Genomic DNA, 11,182 nt, shown 5'->3' on the forward strand with positions numbered 1-11,182 from the left:
TTAGGCCGATGTCTTAAACTCAACAAAGTTACAAGAAACTGTTCTCGCAATCTTCAATCAAATCTTGGAAATTTTACGTTACTTGATGGTAAAAGAAAGTGGGGGATTTATATCAGACGCGACTTTGGTCAAGGAGAGCGTTGCAATCGCATTTTATTCAAAGCATTTAGAAATTGGGGTAGGTGAATGAAAACTTGGGACAAATTAACACTATCTGCATGCTAATTCACTAAAATATTGGTTTATGCTCAGCATGCGTATATCGAGTTATGAATACAAAAAATTGAAATTGTGCAATTTAAATTACGTTATTGAATAATACTTTTAGGAAATATCAACACTTCGAAACAATATTTATTGTTCGAAAAGCAAAACAAAAATTTCTTGCATTTTCATTTTGAGCTCAAAAATGTATGAACCGAACGGTGGCTAAACTCGACGGGAACTTGTAGTCGAAAGTGAAACTCGCACTTATTGCAATAAGTTATACATCGGCGAAACAGGAAGACGACTGGTTAACCGATTCCGAGAACACCTTCGCGATGTGGAAAGAAATGACAAGGACGCAATCTTCCTAATCATTCTAAACAGCATATGGCAGTTTGCGGCCTTTCCTTACATCTAGGCAGTTCGGAAAGCCGTAAAACACTAGAACAAAAATTTATATTCCAAATCGGCACCCTTAATCCCCATGGAATCAACGAGCGCTTTTCATTCAACTAATTTATTCCTGTTTTCTCGTCCCCATATTCCCACCAATGGCGTAGCTCCACTTTCTGCATATAAACCCACACACAACCCACAATTCCTCTAATCGCTCTGACGAAGGGCTAACGCTCGAAACGTCAGCTATTTTATCCTTTACGGTGGCTAATTTACGTTTTCAACCCAGTTGTTGACACTAAATTACCTGAAACTGTACATGTCTTGTTATGGTTTCATGAGGATTGATAACATTTTGATTTACCACAGAAGTTCGTTAATTAGGTATATGGGAAGGACTTTCGCTAAGAGAAATGAGGGAAAAAACGAAGCCAAACAAAAGGGGAAACCACAACGAAGCAAAGCTATTAAAAAACAAACAAACATAAATAAACAAAACATCGCTTATTTACCTCCAATTCCACTTTTCCGTCAATTATTCTCGCAGGAAACATAACGGAGCAGGAAGAACATGGAAAGGTAATGGCAAAAGATTCATAATTAGAGCAATACTGAAAGCATATTTGACATATAAATCATGACTTAAAAAACTGGTTTACTCGTGTGAGGAGGGCAAATCATTGATTAACTAAATGACTGTCTGCCTGACTGACTGACCAACTGATTGACTGACAGATTTTAAAATCTGGAAGAATGACTGAAAGCTTGGCAAACGTGACTGATTGATTCATTGTTTGAGCCCTTGTTTATTTATTTGGTCCATTTAGAGGCGTCGTATTCTGGATTTTTACAGAAATCTTGACCCTAAGAGGAAGAAAGACTCTCAGGTAATGCAGTTTGATTGTGATATTGCTTTTCCAGAATAGAACACACAGGAACTGCATGAAATTATGTTGTACCCAATAGCAAAAAAAAATAGCGAGGCACAAAAACGCGATGCAATACGTTACAGAAGGGCCCCAAGCTACGTTTGTAAACCAATCGGTAAAATCAACTGCTACAAGCTGCTTGAGAACTCGAATGAAATCCGAATCATCGAGCGTGCCAGCCATATACATGTCGTGTATTTAAAGTAGGTATCTAAAGTATCTAAAGATTTCACAACCTCAAAAATTCACCTCTAGCTAGATTTAACCCTTTAGCTCCCACGAGTTATCAAGACAGAATTTCTCTTTACAATATCAATACAATATCAAGCAGACAAGCAACGAGAAAGATTACCTGATCCAGTACCAAATTCTCTGAACTAGCATTACAAGAATTATGCGCCAGACAGTAAGGAGAATTACTAATGAGATCTTGGGAGTTAAAGGGTTAATGTAGTTTACCCCATCTCGAAGATTTTACTCTGTCAAAAACTAATGGCTCGTTACAACCTTTAAAACTTCAAGGGCAAAATTGATTACAATGATGAAAATGAAAGATTACTTCTTAAACCACTCTAGGTATATATCTGCCGATAACTCTCCTTCGATTCCTATAAACAGGCCGCGTTCTCTTAACTCAAAAATGTAACGTCGTCCAGTACAAAGTTTTACGCGATGTTCTCCACATTGGCTTTTGAGGACTTCCTGAGGAGACACATTCAAGCACATTTGAATTCTACAACTACCAACATTTCCTTCTAAGGCGAAGTCGCAGGTAAGCCTAATGAGGAAAATGAAGATGAAAATTAAAACAAAAACCAAAAAACAAAAAACATAAAAAAAAACAAAACAAAGTAACTTCACGGCCCTACTCAATGTCCACGCAGGCTTGTCTCTTGTAGCCCTCTTGGCTATTTTTTCTTCTTCCGTTTTGAATAATTTAGTGACATATGCCCCATTCACACCAAAGCTTAAACATGTTTAAAAGTTGTTTTGTTAAACACAGTTTAATTTTTTTTTTCTTCATAGAAACTATTTAACCGAATATTTTTGACTTGAATGTAGCACATTGGAAATGCAAGTTAGCAAGTACTTGAATCCAATGGAAAATCAAGTTTTTCAGTTCTCTGTTTATAATTTTCATTCAATGAAAACCAGTTTAACAAAACATGTTTTGCTGGTGTGAATGGGGTAATAGCTCCTCCTTTCTTCCAAATAGGTAGTGCTTAATTATAAACTAAATTCTACAAAATGATGTCTTCCTTCTTACCTGATATTGGGGAAAATGAAATAATTATTGGAAAATTTTACTGGATGAGTCTTACTTTTAGCTGGGACAAGACCAGTGGCACTCAAGCAAATTTGATTAATGATATATGGGGCTTAATATTCTACTATCGGAATAAATCGACACCTTAAAAACACGTATATCTAAATAGTCTTGAGATTACATGGATTTCTTTTTTTTTTTTTTCTGTATAACCCGTAATCGTAGATGTTTTTGCAAGTCGCCCTCACCGTGACAGGGGCAAAAAATTTCGTTTTGCTGATCCCAAAAACGAAAACTTCGTGGAAATTTCATATCGAAACACTGACGAGAATGGTGAGTATGTTAAGGCGTAATCTCAGTCAGTAATATCTGAACCCTTGATTAACATTTTTTTGTTATCCGATGGCAGTAATATCATGGCGGAAGAGATACATCGAGAAATAGCTGTGAAGAAAAGAAAGGGAAAAACAAAAAAAAACAAAAACAAAAAAAAAAACCAGACATTTCTTTGAAATCGAGGCGCAAACAATTCCACGGTGCAGTTCTGCCAAACATAGAATAAGAAAAGAGAGGAAGTAAACAAAATATCTTCGACCATATTTGAAACTTTTTAACACACCATGGGAGGGGGGGAGGATCAATCGTCGCCTACAGAGAGTAAAGGAGGGGAGGGGGGCCAACTATAGAGAATTGACTGCCAATCAACCCCAGTGAGTGGGGATCAGGTTATCGAGACACTATCAAAACCCTCTGACAGCTCCCACGCCAGGCAAGAAATATTGACCTTTACCTTAGTTATCTTTCATTCAATTTAATTCCATCAAGGCTCAATGGTTGTAGGAGTAATGTACAAAAATCTTACCGAGTTGTTTACATCAGACAAGAACACCAGAGGAACCAACAAAACAAGGTTTGTATTTCAGCAGCAAGAAAATCAAATACGTTTGTTAAATCAAAGTATAAAGACTGCTGTAAAAATAAAGAAATAAAGAAAAAAATAAAATATACAACATCCTTCACGTGTATGGCGAAGATAATGATTACATCCAAACCTACTTCATGGTTTTAAATTATTGTCTCTTTTCAAAAACCAAGGCTCAGAAGTAGAGGTGAGCAAGCATTGACAACTTTTGCAAGAGATTTTAATACACTTTACATATTTTTTTTTGTTTCGAATTAATGTATTCACATATTTGTTTGCTTCGAAGCTATTTAAAATTTCATTTAGTATTTTTTTGTTGTTTTTGTTTTTAGGGTGCTGAACTCCATAATCATGTCCGTTGAAATGTACCCCGAGCCTGCAGATGTACTGCTGGAGAACATCACCTTGGTTTTTAAACACATAAAGGTATGTACATCACCTTTACAATGAAAGAAATTCACATCCCCCTTTTACACCTTGTTAAATCTGTAGCTTTCTCCATGACAGTTTGCCTGACACTCGAAACGTTAGCTCTGTAATCTCTCTACGGTGGGCAATTCACGGTATCAACTGAGCTTAGCCATCTCATGATTTTAAGCTTGTGTATAAAATCTTAGATTTTAAACTTTATATTTTCCATCAAGAGATTAGAGACTGAGTTTAAACTTCCTCTTGATTCGTACTTTTTAAACCTATTTCAGGCCGGTGGAAAAAGCAGAGAGTGTGTATTCTGGGACATGTTTGGAGATGGGTAAGGCTCGCTCTTTTCGGCCAAAATCTACTTCTTGCACAATTATATAAGATGTCTTTCCATCTTTTGGGTAACTACATGTATTGAGTTGGCCATTTATACAGCTTTGTTAGATTCTAAACCCTGCAACTAAACCACATCAATTTTCTTTATTTTTTGTATAAAGTCCCGTGGATTGGTCAGCGCAAGGATGTTTCACCAGAATTATGAGCGAATCCCAAACGGAATGCAAGTGCCATCATTTAACTCACTTTGCTGTTCTAATGGATATTACCGAAAGTAAAGATGAAAGTAATGCAGGGGATACAAAGGTATAAGTTTCATTTAGTGTTGTTTTATGGTACATAATTGTATTAGTTGGCGGCACGTATCATGTCAACTTCATATTGCAATAAAACAAGGTACTTACAGAGAAAATGCATTTGTCGTGTGAGTACTTCAAAAAGCTTTGCTGGACAATCCGTTCGCTTCGCCACCATAAAGTGTTTCCAAAACATTAAGTTAGGAGTACAAGTCTGGCTTGAAAGAAAGAATACACTTAGTACTATGTTGGGTCAATTGTACTCAGATCCATATCCCAAAGGCGCGCATTTTTGGCCACAATCTGCCACAAGAAGGCAGATAGTAACATAAAGTGTTTCCAAAACAGTCAGCTAGGAGTACTGTGGCTTTAAAGAGAGAATACACCTAAAAATTTGTTGGGTCAATCGCACTCAGATCCCATATCCCAAGGGCGCGCATTTTTGGTTACTATCGGCCACAAGAAGGCGGGTTCATATGACACCCTAATTCCTATGGGCATGGAATATTCATTAAATCATTAGTTTCCCTTAAAGTACCCCAGAAGTTCAGGAGTATGGTTTTACGCCAAAGAGGTCCATGTAAAATGAAGGTAATACATTTCAATTGACTTCAAAGGAAAATGACAAGATACTGACAGTTCTTACACACGTGGGGATGGCTTTATCGCTGGCTGGAGTTTCTATAACAATAATCAGCTATGTACGGCTAACGTAAGTCCACTTCATTCAAATGCTACAACTTGGGTGTTAAAAAAATTGCTTGAGGTATTGGTCAATGTAGCATGAAGGATTTGATATTTTTTATTGTGTTGTCTGATAGTCCAGGTGAGATTAGAGAACCCTCTGGTTTGCAAAGACTGACGTCTAGTCAACCTGAATAAACCTGGGAGGTAGGGTAACCTGACGGTGGTTTCAGACATTCTGTTGGTCAAATTTATTTAAACTGAGACAAAGTAACCCACAAAGTTAAAAAGAAAGTCAGCTGTGAAATGTGCACGAGGTAGACAGAGAGTTAAGGGCCAAGGACATCACCGTCACATTAAGTTGAATTAATTGACCAAAAACGCTTCGGGAGGTAAGTTTTCTCTTTCTTCATTTCCTCAGTTGAATCTTCTTCCTTTTGGTTTTAACATTTCTTTACACGTCTATTTGTTTGGGCTTCTGTAGAGACAGGCGAGCACCCCTGTTCCATAGTCGGGTGGGACTAACATCTTGCATTGGAGCTGGACACATTGTCTTTTTTGCTGGGATTGATGCCACAGAAAACAAGGTGAGAGTTGGAGCAGAATGTTTTACATCTTTATTATTCAGTGTTATTTGCTTAGATAAATTTGTGTGAGCTACTTCTTTTTCTGATGATGGCTCGCTTATCAGTACATCAGCCAACTGATGGTGATTCCTTATAGGCTGCCTGTGTTACAATTGCGGCTCTCATGCAGTACTTCTTGATGGCAGCTTTCTGCTGGATGCTTGTTGAGGGAGCTTACATTTACTTATTTGTGGTAAAGGTGTACAACGTCAACGATAAAATCTGCCGCTTTCATGGCCTTTGTTGGGGTAAGGAAAGCTACTTCTTAAGATGTGAACACTAAATCCCATTGAAAACTAGGCCACTAACTAAAGGTAAATCGCATAAAGCAAAGTAATTATCGACCGAAAAGGATTTGCGGCTGACGATGTGTTAATACCAAAATTCGGATTGGCCATCAGCACTTACCAGAAAAAAGGCTTGAAGAATAGTTACTACTTTCGTCAGTATGACAAAGCGAAAAAAAACTTACGATAGGCCATTTGTAAAAGTAGATATTATAGCCCTCAAATCTATCTAGTATTTGTAATTGTCGACAATGCCTATTTTTATTCATTGTGCTTTTTTGCTATAGGACTTCCTGCGGTCATGGTTACCGCATCTCTGGGTATTGTTGCAGGAAAAGATGGAATCGAAAATTATGTCAGTGATCAGTAGTAAGTTTGAATGTTTACCTATTAAATCCTCTTTATGGACCCGGAAGTATCGCAGCGGATATGTGACTTAGCAGCTGCCTGAACGGGGAGAACCCAGGGGAAGGGGTGTGAACTCCCCTCTAGCAATCTTCCTCATCTCGTATGTGTGGATCGAAACTAAGTCGTCTATTTTTTTTTCTTTCTTCCGAAATGAGTTCGCGTTTCTTTCTCTTCAATTTCCCTTGTTTTATTAATTAATATATTCATCCATCCATTATTTCCTGTTTTTTCCAAACTCCAAGCTGCTGGATATCTTCAAGAAACAAAATTATCTGGATATTTGTTTCCTTTGTTGGACTAATTGAACTTGTATGTGATGAAACTTCTTTTTAACTTAAATTTAGCACTTCTCACTTACAACTTATCTCTTAGCACTTCATCTCCTCCCGCTCATAGATCATCCTTCGGTTTTAAGTAAGGCATCGTGACCTAAACAATATTTCTTTTTTTTAATATTTCAAAGTTTTTTTTTTATTTTTATAAATATATATAAAGGAGAGACAGATGGGAGGAATCCATTTATCCATCCACTACACCACAAACATCAATAAATAATAAAGCGTCTTGAGAACGAATTTATATCCACAAAGCTATATAATAGCGGAAGGCTTGGAGACTTAAGTTATTTGACTTATTTTTCAAAATATACTCCGGTTACTTTCCATACTCTTGCGCCAAAACATTTCTTATTGAAAATCTTACTTAGTGGAGTCGGCATCACTCTTAGTCGCTACCCCTTTTTCCCGCCTCTGTCCTATTTTTTCTCATATTTTATACCATTCTTGATGGACAATATACAAAAATCAAATTACTTGTATTCCTATTATTGCTTGTAAAGATTAATATGGCAATCCTCGTGCGAGTTATCAAGGAAGTTACTACAATCCAACAAGTCAAAGACAACCAGAGTGAGCAGATCAGGTAGGATGATCATTCCTCTTTTCCTCTGAAATCTCCCGATCCTTCCAACATAGCTGTTCCCAGCAGAATGCAAGATACTTGTCACAAATGAACCTCATAATGGTATAGCACATTATTGAGTACTTTAGCTCCCTTGTGGGACATCCGAGTGCAAAATCCAACCGTCTGGTTTTTTTTCCCTGAGGAATCGAGTTCCCAGGTTGAATATAAATCTCTTATTCTTCTTCAGGGTTGGTGTTCGAGCATGCCTGGTGTTGGCTCCGTTGCTTGGCGTTACATGGCTGATAGGTTTCTTGTCGCCATTGCACATTGCCTTTTCTTACATGTTTGTCGTCCTAAACTCTACACAGGTAAATTACAAAGCTAAGGGCTGATACGCCTGAGGTGCTACTTCCAGAGGAATAATGTTAAGGCGTATTTCCAAGAACATGATTATCAAATTTTCGAAATGAGTAAGGTGTCACTCAGATTAACGTTCTGATTCAGAAACTTTTGAAGCTAATGTTAAGCACAAAGAGAACTTAAAGCGAGAAAAATAGTTAAATTAGGTCGCAATGGCCTATCTTTAAAACTACAGACCTGCTAAAACCTCTGAAGTACCAAGATACCATTAATTCTTACGCTTAGAGTGCACTTAGCTTAGCCGATAGCCGATAGAAAAGAATGATTGAAAATAAAAAGAAGTATGTGACCGTTAGTTTTACGAGAAGACTCTTTAATCATGGTAAAAAAAGAAGAATAATGCTCATTTGACGTTCTTCTAACCTACAGGTTCTTTTTTTTTTTTTCATTAAACTATTTATTTATTTATCTGCTTATCTATTTACTGGACCCCTTTTTTCGGCAGGGCTTCTCGATTTTCTTCTTTCACTGCTTGAGAAATAGTGAGGTATGGATAAATTCGAGTCTTCATAATCTCCACGTCTTCAACAGGAAAAAATATTTGCTAGCGAAAGTCTCTAATTAGTGCCTCACTTTCCTCACTTAGATGAGAGAACGTTTCAAAAGAAGACTTCGACAAGCACGGCCCTCCCTGCTACACAAAAACAAACCCAAAATGTAAGAAGCAAAGTCTGTGAAGCCAGTCAGAGTGGAGATAGATACTGAAACTTTAGAGTTACAATAAACTATAATATATGCACCTGGAGATTTCTAAGTAGATACTGAACTTAAGTTTACCTTTGATCAAAACTATGTAGAAATTCACCATCCCCACAGATTGTCAGCGGCTCAATTTTATTTATCGTCTGCGAGAAGATCCCAGTGTTTTCAGAGGGCACTAATCGTGCCAAAAGATCTTCAAAGGGAGACCATAAAAAAATTAACTGACAGTGAGGGATGGTAATTTCACAGAGCCTAATATGGAGGGGTGTGGCACAACCAAAATCCTTCCTCCCCCCTCCATGGCACAGTATCATAGTCATAATCGGACAGTGGGAGAGAAAACTGGACAATGCACATCAGCTGAAATTATAGCATTATACATTCTTTTTGCTGATGTGTATTTTTCGCAAGTTTAGTCATAGTTTTGATAAATTGGTTACATTACTTTCGGTTGTCCACTGTTCAGCAATCGTTTAAGCCGTTTAATAATTAAATGCACCTCTGCTTCGCAATTATTCGATTTTGTCTATAACTCGTGTGATTATAACCGGATTATACTCATTCTCGTTACTATTGGCAATTTGCAAGTGCTTAAGAGTCCAGTTCTACTCACGAACGGAGACTTACAAAAGTCTAGTCTTAGTACGGTAAATCTTCAAATCGTCCTAAACAAGAATGTCGACTTACCATCTTCCTCTCCATTGTTTTCATTGTAAAATACATTTACTCCGATCCCCATTGGAAAAGTTAATCGAAATTGTAAGGTTGCTCCATAAAACTGTTCACTCATAAAATCTTATTCGCAACTTCTCCCTACCGTCTGCTATACAATTCCCACGTCGTTAGTTTGGAGACTTAGGTATATAATCAACTAATTATCCTTTCATTGAAATTTTCTTCATTTTCATCTCTTAATTTATCTAAATACTGTTTTGATGTTGCGAGGAGAAGTTATTTCTTGGTCACTTGTGCGAGGAAGTGAAATCTTAATATCTATAAACAGTCATTAGGCATATGAATTAACTCAAGTGCAACTGATTTTATTAAGTACAACAATCAATTCAGCGTGTAGGGTGTAACAAATAGATGATAACAATTTCATAAGGCTATTACACTTTGAAAAGGATAATAAAAATGTTACATAACCATGCAGGTACAACTGTTACATGTTCATCGTTTTTTCATAAACACTTGATAATAAAAATAGTCCAAAAAAACAAATTATCTAAGCTGCCAGCGAAGCGAATTGGCTTGAGGAAACAAGAAGAGACTGGAAACAGCTCTTGAGCACCCCAGGACCTCACCATCCTTATTTCGTCACTCGCTGCCTCTCAAAACTTCACATTGACCATTACATTAGAAAAAGGAACACATCTTTAAACATCAGTACTATGTGGGAATGCTGATTATAGGAAAATGGAAACAAAATGCGAGGAAGGGGAAGGAGGGGTGGTACTATAACAGGTTTCTTGATGTCAGTTAAGCAAGGCTTTCTTTATCCCGCTGCTAGTTCCCAATTTTTTTTTTTTTTTTCAAAGATGCTGCTCCATTTTCCAGACTGGAAATCAAACAAATTTGGTTTAAAACAACGTGTTACATTTGCACAGGGAACTTCAGAGGTTATGAAAAATAGGGCAAGTCTCGGTGTTTTTAGCACGGTTATGGGACTTTTTTGAGCTTGAATACAACTAAAAGTAGTGTATAGAAAAAAAATATATACCTGGCAAACAGTTATCTAAAACATGCATCGAGTGTCATTTGCACGCTTTCTACCAATAATAACGTATCACCATCACCATATAAAGTATCACCACTCCTTCCCTCTCTCCCCTCCCACCCCTGCATCGGATTAAAACGATATATATAGCCTCTCAAAAGCGTGACGAAAAACTTTACTGTTCTCTGTTGCACGTGGATATGGCCACCACCATCAGGACGAGCAAGAGGAGATTCAGGTGAACAGAAATTCCGCTGCCTTCTTTATCGTCTTTGTCATTTTTGTCGTCTTCGTCATTTTTGCCGTCTTTGTCGTCTTCGTCATCAAGTTCATCCCCCAATGTCACTCCTGGGTCGATTTCAATGCTTTTGCTGAAATAAGCGGGTACTCGGAAAGCAATCCTATACTTTTTGCCCATCTGTTCGAGCTTTGGGTAGCCAAAGCTGCTGAAGTTGGCAAATTTGCCATTTACTTTGCACTAGTAAAAAAATGAAAGAAAAAAGTAAATTAAAATCGTTATAAGTTAGAAATGAATAAATAAAAGTGCAGCCTTTACAGTAGCAGAATATATTGTGCGCGAACGCTCTTCAGGAGGCAATTTTCAAATTGGACTTATCTAAGATACAGCTTAAAAATTGAAAAAAAAAAAAAACAGCAACAAC

The 11,182-nt window shown here is 37.2% G+C and overlaps 1 protein-coding gene across 1 annotated transcript; it reads left to right on the top strand.

The window, feature by feature from the left end:
- Positions 1-2,167: 2,167 nt before the first annotated feature.
- LOC131772716 (adhesion G protein-coupled receptor L4-like) lies at positions 2,168-9,122 on the top strand. Its single transcript, XM_066167832.1, has 15 exons — positions 2,168-2,304; positions 3,025-3,132; positions 3,625-3,709; positions 4,054-4,147; positions 4,423-4,472; positions 4,639-4,783; positions 5,391-5,485; positions 5,942-6,044; positions 6,181-6,331; positions 6,658-6,739; positions 7,021-7,087; positions 7,617-7,699; positions 7,929-8,049; positions 8,547-8,588; positions 8,688-9,122. The coding sequence occupies exons 3-15, from the start codon at positions 3,630-3,632 to the stop codon at positions 8,760-8,762; spliced, it is 1,188 nt and encodes a 395-aa protein (XP_066023929.1). The 5' UTR covers positions 2,168-2,304; positions 3,025-3,132; positions 3,625-3,629; the 3' UTR covers positions 8,763-9,122.
- Positions 9,123-11,182: the final 2,060 nt, after the last annotated feature.

The sequence above is a fragment of the Pocillopora verrucosa genome, chromosome 5 (assembly GCF_036669915.1).
Source record: "Pocillopora verrucosa isolate sample1 chromosome 5, ASM3666991v2, whole genome shotgun sequence".
Classification (NCBI taxonomy): Eukaryota; Metazoa; Cnidaria; class Anthozoa; order Scleractinia; family Pocilloporidae; genus Pocillopora; species Pocillopora verrucosa.